Below are 20,619 nucleotides of genomic sequence, written 5' to 3' on the forward strand. Positions count from 1 at the left end.
CCCCCTCCCACTGCGACCTTCCCCCCAGGAGCTGGAGGCGTGTGGCACCGGTTTTCCTTGTCATGTTCCGCGGCCTTTGCGCTACGACCAGCCTTGTCCCAAGGGATGGCAACTCGTCAGAGTCGGCGTCTGCCAAGCAGCCCCCGATTACCTAGGGCCATGTCCGAGATATCAGCGGGTGGTGGCTAAGAAATGGAGGCCCAATGTGGCTACAGTTTGCATAGTTTCATGGGAGAGGTAGAACATCACTCGACTACCCGAAGCTCGCCAATGGCCGGCGACCAACTTCTCATCCGCGTACTGTTGCCCAGTGGTAAGGCAAGACACCGAGTTGGGCTGCGGGCAAGGCGATGATCCGCTTTGGGTCGTGTTGAAGTTCTGTGCCATATTTCGCTGGGGTTGAGAAATCTCGACGCGGCAGCGTGTCTGACGGCATTGTGCTTGGCCACGGCGCTCGCGTGGAGATTGTTTAGTCCGTCTCGCAGCTTCTTGCGAGCTTCACAATCCGATCCCGCGCCCATGCTACAAAGTTGGCAGCCGAGATCGTGCTTGTTTAGTTTGCCACATGCTTTCACGTTGTAATGGTTAAAGGCTGGGGGTAGCTGGCCCGATATTGCTGAGGGAACCTTGGCCAACAGATTTAGCAGGCTTTGCCAGTCGCGTAGAGCGGCGTCCCAAGGGGATGGCGTTGCGTTCTCGAGGATTCGCAAGCCAATTCGGAGCCCATGACAGAGCAGTGTGAGGGCGTTGGAATAGGCGCGTTCAGGTTGGTGGCAAGGGCCTCCCTCGAGACCCATGGTGACGTCCAGTAGACCTGTGCCGCTTAGGTCATTCGGCATCGGTGTGTTCCCGAGGGTCTCCGTAGTGCCCCTCGTGATACGGTCTATCCACAGGCCAAAACAGAGGGCCAATTCAGCAGACTGAGCGAACTTCGATTGGAGTAGAAGGTGGTACACAATTGCCTCCTGGCAGTAGAGCTGCAAGACGCTGTAGATCAGCCGGAAGATGACGACGAGGGTGAACTGACGGGCCAGCAAGTCCGACAGGCCACCTATGAACGCAAACGGGATATTGTCGGTGGTCAGCTGCACCACTGTAGCCTCCCGGTCGCATGAGGCGTGCTGTACCTGGAGGCTTCTAACCATAGGTTTGACCCGCGAGTGTGGGATAATATCTTCCAGCTGGGCTCCCGTTTTCACCGCCAACGTAAGGTCTCTCATGGAAAGCGCCGATCCCACATCAATCCATAGATCGTCGATTTCGTCTTGCTTAATGTCACTTGCCGTTTCCAAAAGATGCACCAAATCTTCGACGTAGGCCTGAGTCCTCACCTTCGATGCTGTTGCGATGTCCAGTAACCAAACGCCTTCTGCCGAACCAGCGTCTTCCAGCATATCCAGTCCCATAGCTCGACTGGTGCACGCTAATGACATAACTCCGGCCGGAAAGCTCCGTCCTTCAGTCTGCTTGCCGCAGGGCAGTCTATGGCTCCTGCATTCGCGCCGAAGGTGCTTCCAAGCGAATCGAAGCTCTTTGGGTGTCGAAGGCGTAGGAGGGCCGACCAATCTCATGATGCCTACAAAGGTACCCAGCACGGCCCATGGACTTTCTGGATCCACGTCCTCGAGGAATTCCATATGTGCAAAGAACACCTCGATGTCTCGATCTTCGTCTCGCAAGTTTTTAATCTCGCAGTACGCAAGCTGCAGGGCGAGCTTCAGCCCCGCTATGCCTTCCTCATCCTTCACGGTCGCTAAAGATCGAATCTCGACCATGGCCCTCCAATCTGGATCGCGGCTGGCGAACTGCAGATCTCTGGCGTACAAAGCCCGCTCCCGCAAACTCCACGTCGTCGCCCAAGGCGCCCTTAGAAGACAAGCGTCCAGAAGCTGCGTGAAGACATCATAATGTTGTGGAGTCAGCAACGTTGAGAAGAAGCGTCTGTCTCTCAGTTCACAACTGGACCCTGCCTCCGTTGTCAGCAGCTGGTGTTCTTCTGCAGAGTTGGTGGGTCGGCCTTGAATGAAGGCCGATCTCAGTTGACAATCTGATCCGGTTGTGGCCGCCAATAAGTGGTGTGCCTCCCCAACTGACTCAATTTGGTGCTCTCGAATGAATGCAGCAACCATGTCATTCACCTTCTTCTGAGCTCCAGACTTCATCAAGAAACCTTGCCTGCAAGTCGATTCACAGGTGTCCCTTCTCAAAATAGCAAACAAGGAGCTGTCATTGTGAACGAATTTAATCCCTCACATGTACCGCTCTATGCACGGCATCGACGATAGCACAATCATTTCACTGAATCTGATTTGGCGTACCTTTAGTCGCATGATTAGCAGAATTAGCCCTTCATTTCCAAGGTATGTTTTAAAAATTCGTGATGGTTCCGTCGTCCTTGTGACCTCCAAGCTCTTCCTTAGAAAGGAAGCGGCGTTGGGGTGCAAGCACACTGAGACAAAACGGCCAGTGAAGGGACCGGCAAAAATGAGCGATTTAACCGGTACTCTCTACAATGGCACCTAAGGAGAAGAAGACCAAGGCCCAGATCGCTGCCGCCGCTGCCGCGGGTGGAAAGCGAGGCAAGAAGAAGTGGGCTAAGGGCAACGCTCGTGACAAGGCTGAGAAGGACGTGCTATTCACGAAGAGCACACTAGACAAGCTCCTGTCTGACATTCCTAAGTCCAAGGTCATCACACCCTCTATTGTGGCGGAGCGGCTGGGAATTACGGTATCTCTGGCCAAGATCGGTATCAGACACCTCATGGAGGACGGGAGGATCAAGCAGGTGGGAGACCATCATGCCCGCCAGCAGATATACACGCGTTGCACCACTGCCTAGTAGAGAATCTTAACCCAAAAAACAAAAACTTGATTTATGTCCTCCTCTGTCCTTGAGGACCTTCGACAGCGACACGAAGATGTTGAGTCGCTGGAGAAGACAGCAGCGCTGCTTTTCAGTGAAAAACAGGTCAACAAGAACGCCCGGCTACTAACTCCTGCTCAACAGCAGCGTCGAGTTTTCCACGACCATGCGACGCGCTGCGCGGTGCACCGCCTGCAACTTACCTCGGCGCAGGTGATTGAGCTGTACCGTGATGTCGACCGGGCCAGAGCGGAGGAGGTGGCCTTTTTGGCGGGGGAGACAGCGGGAGGCAATGTGTGGACGAACTTCTACGATCGGTTGGCTGAGATTCGCATCCAACACAAGAAGAGCGCTCCAGCGGGCGTGAAGCCCCTTACTGAACATTCCGATCCGGCCCTGTTCTTTAGGGACGTGATCGTTGCTGGGCTTCAGGACGAAACTGCCACTGAGACCTCGATGAAACTGGAGCAGGCTCGGCTCGAGAGAGTACTGTCTGAAATCGCTCCCTGGGATGGCGGGGCAATGAGTCTCATCTTCAGCGGCGCTGAGGAGCGCGGAAGTCTCGTTGACCTGGAACCACTGCGCACCGCTTATTGCAACTTACGGATCCTCCGGGAAATCCACGTGAGTGACTTCGTTAACACTGAGAAAGTACGGATCAAGAAGCATGCCGCAAGCAAGGGTAACATAACCATAGAGGAGGCCGGAAACCAGATTGACTGGGCATCCCCTGAGATCCAAAACAAACTAGTTTTTGTGGACGTAGACCTCGTACAGTATCTCAGAACCTTCGACCGCTTCCACGACATACCTCGTCGAGCGAAATATCGTATCTCGGAGTACGACCAGTATGTCAAAAACCTCGCTGACTACCTGGCTGGATTCTTTTATCGTCAGAACCCATTATCGGATGTCGCCAAGATACGTCAGCAATTCGATGCTGACTTCGAGCATAGGTGGGCCTCTGGAAGCATTCCTGAATGGGTGACTCCGACGAACCGCCTGCCGTTCTATTGTCCGGCTACAGATTGTCTGATGGCCACAGAAGGGACGCGAACGAGTCACATGAACTCGAAGAAATACAAAAAGGCGCTAACGACAATGCAGAGCCTCTCGCCAGAGCAGTTGGAGGCCCGAGTGCAGGCTAGCGAGGCTTTGGATAAGCGTGTGGCTGGCCAAGAGGCACTCGTACAGCGCTACCGAGAGCTTCTCGGTGATACAATAACACATACAGTGGAGGTGCTGCAGAAGAAGCAGTCGCGGACAGCGTGGGAGCTGGAAGAAGCACGCGAGGAGGAAGACGCCCGTGAGGAGGAAGAAGAAGAGGAATCTGAGCTGTCGTCAGATTTCGACGACGCCGATGACAACACTCCCACCTACAACCCTTTGAATCTGCCTCTAGGATGGGACGGCAAACCCATTCCCTTCTGGCTGTACAAACTCCACGGACTGGGCCAGGAGTTTCGATGTGAAATCTGCGGGAACTACTCTTACTGGGGCCGGCGTGCATATGAGCGGCATTTTTCTGAGTGGCGCCATGCGTTTGGCATGCGCTGTCTTCGAATTCCGAACACCTCCCACTTCAAGGAGGTGACCAAGATTGAAGACGCGCTGGCACTGTACGACCGACTGAAGCGCTCAGCACAGGTACAAGCATTTTCTGCGGAGAGAGATGCGGAGTTTGAGGATGCAGAAGGCAACACCATGAGTCTGCAAGAGTACGTGAGGGTTCACGGTGGCCGCGCGCCTCCCTAGTCACTTCTCCAAGCGGAGTAGGATGTTGGACAACTGCCTAGTCTTGGTGTGTGCCATGTCGCGCATGTATTGCCGGTGGAGAATCCTAAACGTAATTCGTGTCCGGGCGGAGCCTTGGGCGTTCTTGCAAACGATCACATACGTCTTGCTGGCAGAGCGCAGCTTACGACACGTGAGACGGTAGTTGGGGACAGGCTGCTCCTTTTGAATCGAGGTGCGACGGCTCCGTATGAAGTACTGGCGTTGTCGGTCGTGCTTAGAGGCTATAGTATCCAGGTAGTTCTCGGGGATCTCTCCAGATATGACGCCTGTGTGGAGGTTGAACCGCAGCCCTGTCTGAGGAGGGATTTGAGGAAAGATCTTCCACTCGACACTCTTCATATCCACATGCCCCATAACTAGTGGCTCTAGCCTGACCAAATCCCCAGGTCGAAAGTATATGCAAGGTCGAGGATCGTCCAAGGCGGCAAAAAACTTTTTCGGAATGTCGTAGCGGAGTCCACTGGGCTTATGCTCCACCACCTGCTCTCTCATCTGCGCTCTTACGGCCTTTTGTCGAAAGGCCCGTTGCGTGCTCTCAACCTCGCGATCAAGCCGTTTTTGGAGGTCGCCGCCCAGTAGGGACTCAATTTTGGAGCTAAACCGCACCGTTACTTGGCTTGCGTCCTGCTTTGACGACTGGTTCAGGGAGACAGCTCCAACGATGGTGAACAGCACCTGCATGGCTGTTGACGAAACATCCGTTTCAAACTTGATCATGTTGAAGGCCAAACCCAGAAAAGCCACGACGAGTCCCAACACCAGAATAGCCGTTAGAATTGAGCGTAGCTGCTCATTTGTGGAGATTCCAATAGCTTCAATAAGCAGATTTGGAAGGAAGTTTCCGAAAAGAATTTCGAACCCACCCAACAATTCCTCTGAGTCAAGCGACTTGTCGAAGTTGATATCCATCAGATTGAACATTCTACGGACCTGTTTCGCTGGTATTGTCAGGTTCATTCGCTCCACGACATCCACCAGCATGGGAAAGGTGATTCCGCGGATCTCGATGGATAGTAGTAGTGGTCCGACATCTTCAACTCGCAACAAACCGTAACGGTTTGTCTTTCTGGCCGTCCGACTGAGGACTTCGTTGATGTCTACAGTGGAGAAGAAGGTCTCTGGGTCGAGGTGGGATGTTAGGCAGAAGAGAGTATTCAGCGAGTCTGGCCAGAGCCCCGTCAGCAGCATTTTGGAGAGAGAGAAGGCGAGCGTCTCTATTCCGACACACATGCCAGTTGTAGGGTCAGCCCCGGAGGAGTCCATTGATAGTCGTACTGTTTTGAGGGCTCCCTGGGAATTGCCTTCTTTCATGAGTTTCGTGTAAGCATGTGTGATGTCGATGGGTGCTTTGTGTAGATCGTTCCAAATGTTGTGAAATCCGTACTCGGCCACGTCCAAGTTCATAATCGGCATCAACATCTTTAGCGCAGACTTCGTGATACATCCTCCGAATACGAATTTCGATGAGTCTGTGTCCGTCAGCAAAGGAGTGGTGCCATCCAAATACGTGGGCTTCATGAATATTCGAAGAGTTCCATCAGCAAGGTCCCCTGCGGGCTGCGAGGCTTGTGTTCCTTTGAAGCCTCTGAGCGCCGCCACTAGATGCCAGATGATCTCGGAGTTCCGTCTGGAAATCGACCATCCCAGGCGAGTAATCACCCGGTTGAACGCCTCAAAGGGAATGTGCTGGCGGTCAGCCTCGCTTGTCATTATAAGTTGTGCCTGCCGTAGGAACTCCATGGTCTGACTTCGACTGAGAAAGCCGTTGGAGAAGGAGGAAAGTTTCGCGTAGGCATGGAATATTTTTGGGCCCCATCCAGGGTCGCCGTGGAGATGCATCCAGTCGACGATCTGAACATTACGATCTATGGCCACGTCAAGCTCGGTGACAGATTTGTCCGCATGCACTCCCAAACTGTCCAGTGCATCCACAAGACTCACACCGCTCTGGATGCTGTTTGTCCAATCCGTTTCTAACCTCCCAAAGCAAATCTGCAGACTTGCGAGGTTAACGTGTCCATCGAACAGGACGGTCAGAGCCTCGTCTGTGAGATCCACGGCAAGCCATCCTACGCCACTTGAAAGACTCATAACGATCTTCTGGATGTTGAACTCGTTCCTAAAGGCGACCTGACGATCCCTGAATAGATGTAAGCGTCTTCCAAAGGCGGTATTCTCCTCTCCTTTGGCACGTGTGTCACAAACGGTGCGCTCAGTATCCGTCAGCGTCAATGGAAGCTCGTCTTGGGTTAGGTCCACGCCAACAAGCCAAAATAGCAGGTGGACCGAGTGGATTGGCAGGAAGTTGGAGAAGAGTCCTTCCATAACGGCAACGAGATGATCCACGTTCATGGGTTTGATGGATCCATCTGGAAGTCTACAGGAATACTTGGCGATCAGCTCGAGGAAGAACTCCGTGGTCTCCTCACGCTTGCACCTGTATGATGTCAGGGACTGGAAGCGCTTCGTCGTGACGTCGTGATACCCCAACGGCGTGCTCACGACCTCGTCCTCGGTCAGCAGCTCTAGCTTCAATAGAACACTGACGAACCATGACAGCTGCAAATCCCGCATGTGAGCCCCTGCACCCTTGATCGTCGCTGTCCACAATTCCACGTCCTCGTCGTGAAGCATACGGTATTCGTAGAGCTTGTAAATCACGTCGTAGTACGTGGCTGGGGGATTAGTTGCAAGAAATCGGCGCGTGTTGGCACTCAGGTCGTAGGTGTCAAGCCGGATTAGCGGATTCACGATGGTGTCGACTTTTAAGGTAATCTCGTCCACGATATCCACGTCGAAGAACCGTGACACCACCGCTCTGACCGCATCAAGAGTGAACACATTCTCGCTTTCCAGGACTAGCTGCTCCTCGAAATTCTGGAGGCACAAGTGTTTCATGAATCCGATGTAAGGTGCAACGCTTACAAGTGCACGAGGTAAGGGGCTGTCTGGAAAGCTGGACTTAAGACCGAGAACCGTGTCCCCGCCGAGCATCGGCGCCAGGGATCTGTATTGGGCCTCGAAGATGCGAAGTCCCAACAGGTTAGATGAGCGGGTTAGAATGTCCATCTTCGAATTGCAAAACTCCTCTGTGATCGAGGAGTAGATATGAGATAGTTTCTGCTCGTTAACGCTTGACTCCTGGTTTCCCCACGTCTCTGCCGGTGTATCGTCCTCGGAACCCGCCTCACTGAAGACATCTCCGTCTTCCGATTCGGAGTCCGACTGCAACACGGGGAAGGAACTCTGGTAGTCAGCTTCAAGCTCGGTGTGTGCCTGACGACCCTTGTAGTAGTCTTCGAAGCGGGACCTATCTACTGAGCCCCCTCTAAAGAAGTCCATGAATGTGCTTGGCTTCCCGAGCCTCCTTACCATGTTTCCCAGCTCCATCGCATCCAGATAGCCGTCTTGGTCGATGTCGAACAGTTCGAATATCATCTGGATCTTAACAGCGTTGGTAAGCAGGTTGCTGTGAGGGTACACAGGAACCACCATAATCACGCAGGTGACTGCTGTCTCTGGTGGGATGTCCGCTTTCTCGATCACTCGATAGTGGTACCGGGGCCCCAACACTATGCCATCCCTCAAAAGTCCCACGTCCTCAGTTGACATAATGTCCATCAGCTCAGATTGGTTGGCTCGAATGACGGCACAGCTCGCCCAGTCCGCTGCGTGGTGAAACCTCCTCGCCCTCACATCTCGCAGGTAAATCTCTCTGACCCATCACGAAGCCAGGCCGCCTCATGTCGCTGACAGCGTACTTCCCACGAATCATAAGAAAGTCGTGACTAACCAAACGATCACTAAGACGCGCGCCTGATTCGGAAGGGGGGGTGCCCTCGTCCACCATCGTGGAGCTGGGGTTTAGAGGTCGGATCTGTGCCGGTTGGAGCACGCGCCAAGACTTCATCATCCGAGCAGAGAGCTGTCGAACTTCCTTATGAATCTTCCGGATGCTCTGCTTCGAGGGACCGGAGCGCTTGCTGTCATCGCCTCCGTCGTGGAAGAGAATACCAGACGAGGAGAACCAGTTGTTCAGCGACAAGGACACGAGCTCCTGCAGGTTCTTATGTACAAATTCCGATACCATGGCCTGTGTCTAACGCTTCCAAGACTCACTCTGCTGGCCGCATAGCTGCGATATATTGACCCCACAACGAACATTACCGCTCCGACGCTTGTGATGTAGGGTAAATAAGCCACCGAGTTAACCAGGCAGGCGATGATCAGCCACATGAAGAGTCCCGTGGTTGTTGCGAAGAAGAAAAGCGCCTTACCCGCCTGTAGGAAGGTGTAGAAGAGGTGCCAAACCATATTGACCCGCGGGGCGCCGCTCAGAAATTGGAACCGACCGAAATAGTTCATCAAAAACTCCAACAGTAGCGGTGGCAGCAGCAAGACAAGCAATTGCGGCAGTGGTGGGTCCAGCGACGTGAGGAATCGCAGAGATCGGTCAAACACGAAGTCGCTCGCGCAGCTGGGAGTGAGGTGCAAATGTGGTGAATCAGTCGCGGCGAACGTCATGTAGTTGAACAGCAACAGCAGTAAAGCCATTTGCAGAGGAAAAATCGCGTGCTGCCCCACTGCTGCCACAACCAGCAGACAGTGGAGCGCGAAAGGCTTGAGGTGGAAATGCATGAGCATGTACATGTCATACGACGACCTAGATCCTCGAAACACCGGAGCGGAAAGACCATGTTTGAACCAGTAGAAGATGTCGTTGGAAAGAACGTAGCCATCGTAGCTCCGCTCCCACCACCAACGATCGTCGTTCAGGAAGCAATCCTCAACGACCTTCACCTTACGGGCCATGGCTTTGCAGATATCGACTCGGTGGGCTCTACCCTCTCCAGGAAGGAAGTCTGTGTTGTTGAATATGACGACTTTGGATTCGCCCGACACCAACGCCTGTCCCGGAGTATACACCGCTTCCGCTGAGTCTTCATCGATCTCGAAGGGTAGTGGGGGTCGGAGGTTCGGCACGATACTGATGCTTTCCTCGGTGACGGTGAGTTCGGAATCACGTAGCAACTCCTCCGACAGGTACACCATTTCCATGTTGAACGTGCGGCAAAAGCTAGCGTAGACGTACTCCATCTCGGCCAACAGCAGCGTGCGAGTGACCATAAGCACGTTCGTTTGGCACAGGCAGTTGGTGAGGTCCTTTCCTGACGTTTTGGTCATGACGATGACGAGGTCACGGCGTTCGCCATTCTTGTCAAGGTCGCAGTCGACCACCCACGAGTATGACTGCGTGTTCGAAATCGGCCTGCCGAAGTTCACTGGGAACAGGTACTCGCGGCTGGGATGAGACACTGCGTGCAGATAAACAGATTCGGGTTGCTCTGCGGAGGGGGACCAGACCCACGAGAAAGGAAGAGTGCTGCCATGTTTGGCGATCTTGCCGGGGAGATCGTTCACGAACGAGGGACGAGCACCGAGTTGACTGGATGTCGTCACCGTAGGATGCACCATCAGTTCCAGGAGCTCCTTGGAGAACACCTTGCATCTCAGTTTGGCAAAGATACCTCCCTGATGAGGGAGGTAACACAACTGCGTCAAACGACCGAACTCATTGCGAATCTCGCGTCCCATTGTCCAGCTGTTAGTGACGGCGCGGACGACATCTTCCATCTTCATGGCGCAGCCTGCAATCCGTGTTCCAGAGAGTGGATGGATAAAGTCCAGACGCAGTTCTTCCTGGATGCTACGCTCCCAAACCACATCAATCGCAGCGGAATCCTCGAAACTTATGTGGTATGTTCCATCAACAGCCTGATCAAGCCTTCCTTCAATCATCAGCTTTTGGGCGCTTACGTCGTTTTTTGGCAGGTACACCTGATGGCTCGAGTGGCAGAACGCAAGCAATACCTCAAATCTAATCTTACTTGCGAAATTTAGTAAAGGCGTTTGCGAGGTCTTGGTTAAATCCAGGACAACCTTCTCGTCTGGGGCTCGGATAACACAGAGCGACTGCAGATCCCTAGAGAGAAGCTCAAGCTCGAGGTGTGCTAGCCGTATTGGAATGCACATTGGTGGATACAACCGCAGGTTCCTCCTGACGAACACATCTAAGCTGTCCAATCCGCAAGGCTTAAAGTACCGACACACCCAGGAGAGCAACTCCATAGTGTTAGTCTCTGTGTCAGTTAACACCTCAGCAGACCAGGCGCTCTGGTCGAGCATGTCGTTTTGTGAGTTCAGCGCGAGGAGACGAAGTCGATACCGACTGCGCACGTCCAAATTCCATGTCTGCTTACGACTTCCTGAACGGTCAACCCCCCAAGTAGGGTTGTTTAACGGCATCTCCACCTCGTACTGGACGCCCGCCAAAGTTTCCACACTGTGGACACTGCTGGAATCAAAGAAGCAGACAATGTCGTTTGGGTTAAAAAGTTCGTCCTTCAAGTTATTCTCCATCTCTCTGACCTCGTCCAGTGTCAGCCCCTCCAAGTTCTGAGATGCGACGTTAGTTTTCCTCTTTGCAACCTCCTTCACCTTTACGCCGATTCGAGAGTACTCAGATGGCGGGTGGCCTGTCCATCGTATCATGAAAACCTCTTCGAACGGATAGCCGTATCTCCGAATGACGTTGAGATGCCATTGATTGCCCGGAACGTGGTTGATTTCGTGTTCCAGCCGATGGGAGGCGTTGGGCTCCACCTGTTCCAGCGTGAGCATGTTGAGGAAGTAGGTGGTGGCTACCGTGTTGTGTAGCGTGTATGTGATGTAGACGCTCCCGACACAGGAGAAAGCCACATGGAGGGCCAGTGCCACGTGGAATGCACTCCAACTAGATGCGTCTACGGAAGTAGTGAAGACCTTCTCATGTCGGGTGTCATACAGCACGTCTCCGTTTTCGTTGTGGAAGTACGGAAAGAGATGTGGACTCCGGATTGGCGGAAACTCGCGCCATAGGGAAAGAAACTGGCCACGGATGAGGTTGTCGACACAGTTGGAATTGTGAGGGACGTTTTTGAACAGCTTTCCGGGGTAGTCCACATCCTCAGCGGGCATAAAAGCGTTCGAGTACTCGGAATCGTCGGTGACGTCAAAGAGCGCTTGGGTTCCACGGCCGTAGTCGGTCTCGCGGTTGATGGAAGCCAGGATGGCAGCTGCAAGGGTTTGGGGTCGACACCAAAGTCCAAGCACGTGGAGATTGACGCTAAACCGAGCCGGAGTGAGAAGGCCGGCAGAGAACAGTTCAAACAGCAAACTCGGTTGTCCTACGTACGCAAGAGAGCTTGAAAATCCCCAGTAGCCTTCAAGGCCCTCAACGCCAGTCATGTAGGCACGGGCTACGTACGCGCTGGACGTAGTGGCTATCTGCGTCTCCAACTCCTCCAATCTGCCGGTAGACTCGTCAAGGAAGGCTGGTGTAGCCGCTTGCAGCTGCCCCAGCCAGAGGTCGGAGCTAATATCCGGGTCTCGGTCCACTAGGCACGTGAGGTAGAGAGGTGCGGAATTCCCCGCGAATCCGAATCGTAGGGCCGGTGGAGTTTCCCAAACACTGGTGCTATACGCCGGCAATACAGAAAATCGGGTGGTAAGCGCTTCGGAGTCAGCCGTGACATGTACACCGCGGATTTGGGCCTTGGTGGCAGCCTCGGCTGAGAGTTCGAAGTCCACCGGATGTTTCGTCCACAGACTGACCGGTGTGGACTGGGCTCGAATATAGATAGAGTGCTTGTCAGTCAAATCATAATGCTTGTCGAGATCTCCGTGCAGCTGAAACTCCAAGGACCCGTCTCCAACGTCTAGTCGAATGGAACGAGCGTTGATCGATCTGAGATGTACGAAACCGTGGAGCACACTAAGAGAGAAAGATTTGGCAGTGATGTCCTCCGTAGCCAGGACGTCGATGTAGGGCTCGTCATGGGCATAGACGATGTTCAAGTCACCGAATTCGAACCCAGGGGTGAGAGCCAGCCGAGTGCTACAGTGGAAGAATGAGGGTCTGGGGTACTGACGCATGTCGACGTTGATGATGTCGTCGGAGACTGACACAGGCGATGCGGAGAAAAAGCTGCTGAAACTCGCTTTCTTCACAGAAAACCATCTGAAGGATCGCAGAAAGATCTCCGATTGGGCGTTCTCGGCGTGGGTGATCACAACAGGACAGTTACGGGTGTGGATATGCAAGGAGCTGCCTGGAGTCAGAGGATAGCGGACATCCACTGTCATCACACCCAACAGTAACCGCAATCCCAAAAAAAGAACCAGCAGAGGCAGCAAGGCGCCCCAAAATGCTGTGATCGGCACCAGCGTGAGGCGGTTGGCGATACTGATGGACGGCACTGCCAGAACGTTGTTGAGCATTCGCGTGTTTTCGCCAGAGGTGTCCTTGTCGTCCATATTGGCTACGCGGACGTTGAGAATCTCCATCGCTAGGGTCTTCATTGTTTGTTGACCCAGCGCACGCGCCTTTGCGAAGGCTACATGCCCTGATTCGACAGAGACATCCTCCCAGAGGTTGCTAAGCGTCTCCGCCCGAGTGCGCCGAGATGGCTCAACCACGGCAGATGGATCTCGAGATTGCTCAACCACAGCAGATGGATCTCGAGATGGCGGTGACTCTGAGCCGAAGAGACGGCTTGAGAGCTCACGATGCACCCGGGCCACCTCCCTTAGGACGCTCTCGCCACTAAGATTGCGTGACTCAGCTTCAAAATCGATAACCTGAGCGCTTAGGAGCTCCATGAGAGCTGCGTCCTCCAATAGAGGTGCTGCTTCTGGTCTATCGGTGATTGGCAGCGAATGTAAGAAGGGATCTGCGTGGTCAGGAGTTAACAGCTCCGCCAGAGTTTCTGGTTCGTGCTTGAAGCGTGCCCAGGTGACGTCCGCTTTGGTCTCCACCTCAGCAGACTCCACCGTGTCAACGCGAGCCCAGGTGACGTCGGCTCTGATTTCTAGCTCAGGAGACTCATCTGTCTCCTCGCTATAAACAGAGGACCTCTCAGGTTGGCTCGGCATGAGAGATGGCGCTGCCTCCAACCTGGGGGTATCAAAGGTCCCCGATGAGCTTCTGGTTGCTATCGAGTAGACTCCTATCCACTCGCTGCTCAGAGAGCTGTGTCGCGATGCTTCATTATTTGACTGGGGATCTGATGGGTCGTTGGGTTCCATTGAACCGTCTTCTGTGACTTCGACCCTCTTGCTTTGCTGGGAAACGCCAGAAGGGACTTCTAGATCCCTGAACAGTGCTGAGGTGTCATCCGAGACCTCAGAATCGGACCACATAGAATCGCTTGGCGCCTCAGGGCACTCCGCTGCCATCCACGGCGTTGGAGCAAGTCTGGCTGACTGAAATTCCTCGATCACGTCTGTGGAAGCTTTTCGAAGAGTATCGTCATCACTCCAAAGTGAAGTGCTGGAATTTACTCCGAACGACTCCAGGAAAATACCTTCAGATGGTTTTCTACTTACAGGAGCTGGAGACCCTCACCTAACAGCTCTTTGAATTTGACTGATGCGACCTTCCGCTGACGGATGTCGAGTCATTAATCGAGCTTTTGAATGCTGTGGTGTTCCAGAGGTCGGCATTCTGCGCTGATAGACGAATCTGGCACTGGACACGTGAAAGCAGATAGAGCGCGTTGAATTCGGCATATGCGTGTCACTCCAGCCATGCGTCGTGTCGGCGTCAAGCACCTTGAAGGGGGTGTCCTTGTAGTGACGACCTTCCTTCTTCTGACTCTAACTTTGCTCTGGCTCCACGCCTACGTGCACAGCGTCTGGTGGCGCGTTACTCCAAGGAGCCTCGCACTGCACTCGTTGGGGTTAGGGCTGAGGTGGCCTGGAAACGCTCTTTGCTGGCTGGCAAACGTCTTATGGTGCTGGACTGTGCAGTTCCACGCTTGCGCGGTTTGGACTGACCCCGGTTCATTGGGCGCTTATGGGTGCCCTGAGGAGGTGCCGCACAATAGTGTGGCGTGCTATCATCGATGCGGCGTTTGCCAACGATGGAAGCCACCTAGAGCGTATCACTGCCGTCGATGTGGATCCTGCATTTTCCGAATGGATCACCATTGCTTTTGGATTGGTAATTGTATCGGGCTTTTCAACGTAAAGTTCTTCCTGCTTTTCCTATGCCATCTCAGTGGGTTGCAACATGTTTCTTTATGCAGTGCTGTTCCTCGCCTACGCGCTGATTTTGTGTGGGTATTCGCTGGTGAAGGCGTTGAGGGGGAGCTCCTCGAGTCTTAGCAAACGCGTCCTCTTTGGTCACTGTAACGTCCTTCGTGTTTTCTGACGCAGCTGTGGCCATGATAACCTCGATGTACTCGATTGGCAAGGTATCACAGTTTGCAAAGGATATACTCGAGTCCTTCACGGCGAATTCTACACTCGTCGAAGCCTGCAAGAAGGCTCAGGGCCGAAAACAGCCCCTGATGGCGACTTTGAACGAGGCGCTGGGACCACTGTGGACATGGCTCTTGCCGTTCAGGTTTGCTTTGGATGTCAACTTCACGGAACCTGCGTTTCCTCTTGACGAAAGTCAACGATGTCACATTGGTCACTGCCCTCACAACCACGAGCAGTCCTCTGGTATCACGTTCGAGGACTACCTGATGGAGGAGGCGTCGGATGACGAATCCCACCCTGGCTTCAGATCCGTGTGCATGGACGAGGCTGAGCTGGCGTTCGGCTCACATGACCTAACGGAGTGCATCGACAACCTCGCACAAGACCTGAAGCATGGCGTGCTCCGGAAGAAGGAGTTATGGAGAGGCAAGGTTATGGGTATTCGTGATTGATTCGTTCTCCGGCATTTATAAATGTGGTCTCGAAAGATACAAGCAGATTTGAATCCAGAAAACCTGAGCGAGTCGCGAAACCGCACTGTATTCGGCGCCGCAGTGCAGCGATCTGTAGATGCCCTTCGACGCGAGTACCAAGATCTGAAGGACCTAAAGGAGAATATTCTTGGCACGTCAACCAAACCACCAGCTCCGGAAAGCAGGCCACAGCGGCAAAAGCAAGTGGTAGTGGGGACTGACGGAGAAGAATACACCATCAACGACGTTCTAAACCTTCAGTCCGAGGTCATCAACCTCAGGGGTCTCGTTAGTCGCTTGCAGGCTATGGATGTTCCTGTTGGACCTCAAGTGTCACGCGAGCAGTACGACGCGCTCATAAGAGACATCGACGGTTTGAAAGCCGTGATTGTTGGTCTTGAGGCGGAACGAGATGACTTGTGCAACAGCCTTCAAGAAGCCAAGTTCATGAACCTGAAACTGGACGAGAAAAGACGCGAGACGCAGGAAACCGAAGACAAGCTGCTCCAGAGAATTGAGGAGTTGAAGTATGAAGTGGACACCCGCGCTGAGGTCGTAGATTCACGCGCGTCAGCTGCAAGTCAACTTCGGAGTCAACTCACCGAGTTGCAGAAGAGGTATGACGCGTTGGTATTTACCGTCAAGGAACTGGGGGAGCAGAAGACGTCGTTGATTGACGGCCTGCGAGAGAAGCAGTGCCAATTGGAACTGGTCATAAGCAAATTGCAGATCGTAGAGGAGCAGATGGGGCGAAAAGATGCCATGTTGGCGAGCCACCAGAAAAGTATCAGCGGGGCAAGCGCAATGGAGAAGGAGAATCAGCAGCTGAAGAAGGATCTGGAGGAGGCGAAATCCAACGCTAGACGCGTCAAACAAGAGTTTGATCAGCTAAAACTAACGAAAGCGACTCCCTTGCCATCGCTCGGGCCTACACCTCGAGAGAGACCTGACATCACGAGAGAGCAGGCAGTCGACATCAAGATGCATCCAAAGGAGGGAGAGATCGCCGCCTCCGCGGAGATGAAGATTCGTGAGCTGGAAAAGGACTCAGCTGCCAAGGAGGAACGCATCCGTGAGCTCTCTACACAGCAGAACACTACCCACACGGCCATGAAGGACTTGACAGCGGCATATGCTTCACTGCTGCAAGTACACGAGAAAGTGCTGGCCAATGTAAAGGTACGGATGGGGTCTATCGACTTCGACAAGTTGCAGTTGGAGCTGGATCAGGTCAAGAAGACTGCACAGCTGATGGGTTTGGATTTCGAAGCGACGCTGGAGAAGCAAGCCGAGGCCCAAGGGAAGGTCCTCCAGCTCAGTGGCGAGTTGGAGACTCACCAAAGTGAGCTGGCGGCTGCCAACGCGCGCAACGCGCAGTTGCAAGCGGAGCTGGAGCTCGTCCAGCGCGGCAAGGATGTGATGTTGGACAGAATGTTCCGGAAACGGGATGTAGTTGGCGCCCAACCAGACGATGATGAGGCGAACGAAGCCCTGAATCCCTGGATCAAAGGCAGGGTTGCGCGACGTCTAGTGGTTGGCTGGTTTTCTAGCATGCACAAGACGGTTGAATGCGTAGTGATCTTCCAGCCAGCACATTTGGGATTCGTAGACTTCAGAGGGGAGTTCCCTGTGAACCCGAGACCGAAGCCGAAAAACCAAATCAAGTACGCTGACATTCTTGCCGTAAATTACGGGCCACAGGCCAGAGCCAGTGCGATGTGAGCCAGTCGAGAATCCCTCACACAGAGCTGAAGGCTTCCAACGTGATCACCCGCAGATACGGAACCCTAAACCCTACAAGTATCAAGAGCATGCAATTCCCACGCCGTGGCTCTGCTGCACAGTCCAGACGAAGGACAGAGTGGAGGACTTTGTCTTGAGGGACGTGTCGGCTGCTCAAAGCTTCGTTGTTGGTTTAGGGCAGCGGCTGCCCACTGAAGTGTGTGCTACTAGATCTCGACATGAATTCCTAGCAAAATGCGGAAGGATGAAGCTGCAGCATCAGGCTACGAGCGAGGGCACTACTGTACGACGACTGCTTCTGCGGGCGCTGGGAGCGCAGATAGAGGCGGACCCGACACTTAGAGCACGTCGGACTGCATACAGAGCGATGAATGAGCTATCGGAACGCGCAAGGATCACTGATACAACCACAGAGGCCACGCTGAAAGCAAAGAAAGACCTTTCCCACGCACCCAAGATGATGGTGAAGAAAGAACTTTCCCACGCCCCCAAGACGCATGTGAAGAAAGACCTTTCCCACGCCTCCAAGATGCAGGTGAAGGAAGACCGCAAGGAGATGCCTCAGAAGAGACTGGCAGTAAAGAAAGTGCAGACCTCAAAAAAGGTGGTCGTGGAACGCAAGCAGCCTAAGAAGCCCAAGCTGGTCAAGCCCAAGCGGAAGGAAATTTCCTCCGTGACAGATTTGTGAATGGGGTGCTCAGCTTCGAAGGGAGAGGTCTCCATTCCGGCGATCATCGTCACTCCTCCAGATGAGCCCTCGCGAGCTAAGGTTATCGGGACGCCTGAGCATTGCAAAGAAAGAGATGACAGCAGCAGCGGCCTCAGTGCTGAGGAGCGAGCTGGGATCGAGTTAGCATGGCAAAATGAAGGTTACGTCGCTGCAGTGCAGCCCGCCGCAGATGAGCTTGACCGTGCCATCGATGAGCATCTGGCCAATGAGTGCACACGCGAGGATTCAGGTGTGTACACCCCACAACCAGTTTCCGCCTTACTATGTCCTACTTTCTGCTTCAATCCAGGCCACCGAGAGTGCGTTAATGATTTCGAGATTGAATAAAGTCACGTCACAGGAGTCCAGGGCATATTAGATTCGCAAATAGCCTCGATAACTGTTGACGGAGTCATTTGGCGTCCGTACTTCTCAAACGCTGCGCACGCCGCGCGTCGAAGCACTACGGAACCCAATAGAATCGTACGAGGCGATACGGGTACCTCTGCCACCGTCGTCCAGGCGAGTAAGGCTCCCAGCACCCCCGACAGTACATCTCCAAGGCCAGCAACACGCCGTGGCGCCCCGATCTCCGAGACGGCCCAGCGGAAACCTGCACAGCTTAAGTTGTCCTCCTTCCCCTTCACCAGTTTGAACACGTCCCTTTGGCTGTCGAGGATGTGGAGACCCTTCAACAGAGATGCTTCGTGCCAATTTGGAGTTATCACCACCGCAGCCCTCATCTGTTCGATCCATACCTCATCCACCAGTAATATCCCGTCCGCATCGACAATCACCGGTACCTCCAAGGACGGCAACACGTCGTGGGTCAAAGCTCGAAGGTAGTCAAGTGTGACGGGATCACGACCTAGGCCAGGTCCCAGAATCACTGCGTGCGCCTTACCCAACACCCTCAACATGTGCTCTCTATTGCGAACCACGGGGTCATTTGTTGACGGTAGACAGGGCATTACGATGAGCTCAGGAGAGTACGTCTTGATGGCGGGTGCCGCGTCCTTCGTAGTCACGACGTAGGCATAGTCGGTTCCTATCCGGAGAGCGGCAGCTGCAGCAAAATAGGGAGCTCCGGTGTAAAACTCGCAACCTCCGATTACGCAAACGCGCCCCCAGGACCCCTTTTTGTCGTCGTAAGACAACCGAGGCTGTATCTCGAGAGCGTGGTCCACGAGCTGCTCGCTGCTCACCAGCTCAGGCTGCCTCGGCATTTTGCATCTTTTCGGCCATGGACAAGCACTACACAGCTGTGGTGTTGGGAAAGCCCATAGAGGACATTGGCGGCGACGTGACGGCTCATCTTGCAAAGCTTGTCGATCGCTTGTGGGAGATTAAGGTGAACCAAGTGCTGTTCCTCACCAGTTCATCTGAGGGGGACTTGATATCGAATTGGTTTGAGAGTGGCACTCGCCGGTCATTCGACTTGGTGGAGGTCGTTCACGTTGTAGGAGAGGACATCACTGAAGGAGATGCCATCCGACAACTCTTGAGGAAGTTTGACGCTCTAATTGACATGCAGGATGTGATCGTGATCCCAGGCAGACTACCATTCAATGTCTCCCTGAAATCGGCAGCCCAAGCACACTTGACTCGCCGGAAAACCAATATGATATCCGCAACTAAAGTCTTCACTTCTGGTGTGTCGAGCGCGATCATAGGGTATTGCCCCGACTCTTTGGAGCTTAGTTTTTATCTTCGTTACGAGGAGGGTGACTCCACCTTGAAGATTCCTGTGGATTGTCTCAACCGCAACCGTAAAGGAGCCCGGACTATGATTCGGACGGACCTCACGGACTCGGGAATCCATTTTCTTGCGCCGCAGGTATTGAGGCAGTTCATCAGCAGCTTCGACTATCACTCTCTAGGAGAGGACGTCCTAAAAGCTGCTACCGAGGCCGAAGAGATGAAACCATTCACCACGTATGTCTCGTTTATCGACGGCCTCTCTGTCGCTGACGAGACGCTGCCTGTGGTAGCTGCTCCTGCCTACCAAGTCCGCTCTGCTGGAAAGGCTAGTGACTTCGCGGTCGAGGTGCAAGCCTTTGTGGCTGACGCCCTCGCCGAACCCCAAACTGCTCGTGATAAGGTCCTCGAGGTGAAGAGCTTCAGGCTCGCCTCCCACAAGAAAGATGCAGATGTCGCCGCGATACTCGTCCCTCAGGTCTTGGAGAACTTCTTGATGCGAGAAGGAGACCCAGACGACTGGGATCTGGAAGGTATCCTCCCTCTGTGGGAGGCCTTCTCCAGCGACAGCGCGGAGTTCACTGCTTTGGTGGCCAATACCTGTTTGAATCACTGCGGTGCAGTTTTCGGCAAATCTGATGAGATCCTATCCCAGTCCGAAGGCTTCGTCAAGTGCCTTCAAGCCCTCTACGCCCACGACATGTTCGATGTCGACCGGCTGATTGAATGGACAGCTACCTTAACGCCAAGTTGTCCTGGCGTGGTAGCGAACCTGAAGTGCGAAGAGTATGAAGCGTTTATGGAGTGGCTGTCGGAAGACTAAAGAAACGCACACATTTGAATGTTCCGACAGTGAGACAGAGAGTAATAACAAGGCTCGCCAACCACAGAGTCATGAAGCATCCGGTGAACGCGATTCTAGTCGCAGTGCGAGAGACAGACAAGAGTGAACGTCCATGTACAACGTCAAGTTGTAGGCGAGTAATCCCTGCCAGAGACACGACTCCGGCAATAAGCCTCGCCAACCACAG

The 20,619-nt window shown here is 53.8% G+C and overlaps 8 protein-coding genes across 16 annotated transcripts; 5 read left to right on the forward strand and 3 right to left on the reverse strand.

The window, feature by feature from the left end:
- Nucleotides 1-245: 245 nt before the first annotated feature.
- On the reverse strand, nucleotides 246-2,162 carry KVP17_004549 (uncharacterized protein; the record flags this gene model as incomplete). Its single annotated transcript, XM_068522824.1, has 1 exon — nucleotides 246-2,162. One exon carries the CDS (start codon nucleotides 2,160-2,162, stop codon nucleotides 246-248), a length of 1,917 nt encoding a protein of 638 aa, XP_068375025.1.
- Nucleotides 2,163-2,512: 350 nt separating this feature from the next.
- Nucleotides 2,513-2,839, forward strand: KVP17_004552 (uncharacterized protein; the record flags this gene model as incomplete). The annotated part of the gene is made up of 1 exon (XM_068522828.1): nucleotides 2,513-2,839. One exon carries the CDS (start codon nucleotides 2,513-2,515, stop codon nucleotides 2,837-2,839), a length of 327 nt encoding a protein of 108 aa, XP_068375029.1.
- Nucleotides 2,840-2,875: 36 nt separating this feature from the next.
- On the forward strand, nucleotides 2,876-4,618 carry KVP17_004551 (uncharacterized protein; the record flags this gene model as incomplete). 2 transcript variants are annotated; one of them, XM_068522826.1, is made up of 2 exons in its annotated part: nucleotides 2,876-4,482; nucleotides 4,511-4,571. In XM_068522826.1, 2 exons carry the CDS (start codon nucleotides 2,876-2,878, stop codon nucleotides 4,569-4,571), a joined length of 1,668 nt encoding a protein of 555 aa, XP_068375027.1. The 2 variants fall into 2 exon arrangements, with proteins under 2 accessions (XP_068375027.1, XP_068375028.1); XM_068522827.1 differs by having other exon boundaries at nucleotides 2,876-4,618.
- On the reverse strand, nucleotides 4,619-13,936 carry KVP17_004548 (uncharacterized protein; the record flags this gene model as incomplete). 4 transcript variants are annotated; one of them, XM_068522822.1, is made up of 3 exons in its annotated part: nucleotides 4,619-8,328; nucleotides 8,357-8,753; nucleotides 8,780-13,633. In XM_068522822.1, 3 exons carry the CDS (start codon nucleotides 13,631-13,633, stop codon nucleotides 4,619-4,621), a joined length of 8,961 nt encoding a protein of 2,986 aa, XP_068375023.1. The 4 variants fall into 4 exon arrangements, with proteins under 4 accessions (XP_068375023.1, XP_068375022.1, XP_068375024.1 ...); XM_068522820.1 differs by lacking the exons at nucleotides 4,619-8,328; nucleotides 8,357-8,753 and having other exon boundaries at nucleotides 8,760-8,795; nucleotides 8,816-13,936; XM_068522821.1 differs by lacking the exons at nucleotides 8,357-8,753; nucleotides 8,780-13,633 and having other exon boundaries at nucleotides 4,619-8,281.
- Nucleotides 13,937-14,677: 741 nt separating this feature from the next.
- On the forward strand, nucleotides 14,678-17,869 carry KVP17_004545 (uncharacterized protein; the record flags this gene model as incomplete). Of its 4 annotated transcripts, XM_068522816.1 has the most annotated exons (5): nucleotides 14,678-14,759; nucleotides 14,788-14,889; nucleotides 14,918-15,409; nucleotides 15,464-17,156; nucleotides 17,185-17,869. In XM_068522816.1, 5 exons carry the CDS (start codon nucleotides 14,678-14,680, stop codon nucleotides 17,867-17,869), a joined length of 3,054 nt encoding a protein of 1,017 aa, XP_068375017.1. The 4 variants fall into 4 exon arrangements, with proteins under 4 accessions (XP_068375017.1, XP_068375014.1, XP_068375016.1 ...); XM_068522813.1 differs by lacking the exons at nucleotides 14,678-14,759; nucleotides 14,788-14,889; nucleotides 15,464-17,156; nucleotides 17,185-17,869 and having other exon boundaries at nucleotides 14,938-15,417; XM_068522815.1 differs by lacking the exons at nucleotides 14,678-14,759; nucleotides 14,788-14,889; nucleotides 14,918-15,409; nucleotides 17,185-17,869 and having other exon boundaries at nucleotides 15,439-17,160.
- Nucleotides 17,870-18,238, forward strand: KVP17_004546 (uncharacterized protein; the record flags this gene model as incomplete). The annotated part of the gene is made up of 1 exon (XM_068522817.1): nucleotides 17,870-18,238. The coding sequence occupies one exon, from the start codon at nucleotides 17,870-17,872 to the stop codon at nucleotides 18,236-18,238; it is 369 nt and encodes a 122-aa protein (XP_068375018.1).
- Nucleotides 18,239-18,240: 2 nt separating this feature from the next.
- KVP17_004547 (uncharacterized protein) lies at nucleotides 18,241-19,116 on the reverse strand (the record flags this gene model as incomplete). Of its 2 annotated transcripts, none has more annotated exons than XM_068522819.1 (1): nucleotides 18,241-19,116. In XM_068522819.1, the coding sequence occupies one exon, from the start codon at nucleotides 19,114-19,116 to the stop codon at nucleotides 18,241-18,243; it is 876 nt and encodes a 291-aa protein (XP_068375020.1). The 2 variants fall into 2 exon arrangements, with proteins under 2 accessions (XP_068375020.1, XP_068375019.1); XM_068522818.1 differs by having other exon boundaries at nucleotides 18,241-18,810.
- Nucleotides 19,117-19,133: 17 nt separating this feature from the next.
- KVP17_004550 (uncharacterized protein) lies at nucleotides 19,134-20,411 on the forward strand (the record flags this gene model as incomplete). The annotated part of the gene is made up of 1 exon (XM_068522825.1): nucleotides 19,134-20,411. One exon carries the CDS (start codon nucleotides 19,134-19,136, stop codon nucleotides 20,409-20,411), a length of 1,278 nt encoding a protein of 425 aa, XP_068375026.1.
- Between the last annotated feature and the right edge of the window lie 208 nt (nucleotides 20,412-20,619).

Source organism: the organism of the source record quoted next (genome assembly GCF_019968985.1).
Source record: "MAG: Porospora cf. gigantea B chromosome Unknown PgB_NODE_365_length_20619_cov_120.449, whole genome shotgun sequence".
Classification (NCBI taxonomy): domain Eukaryota; phylum Apicomplexa; class Conoidasida; order Eugregarinorida; family Porosporidae; genus Porospora; species Porospora cf. gigantea B.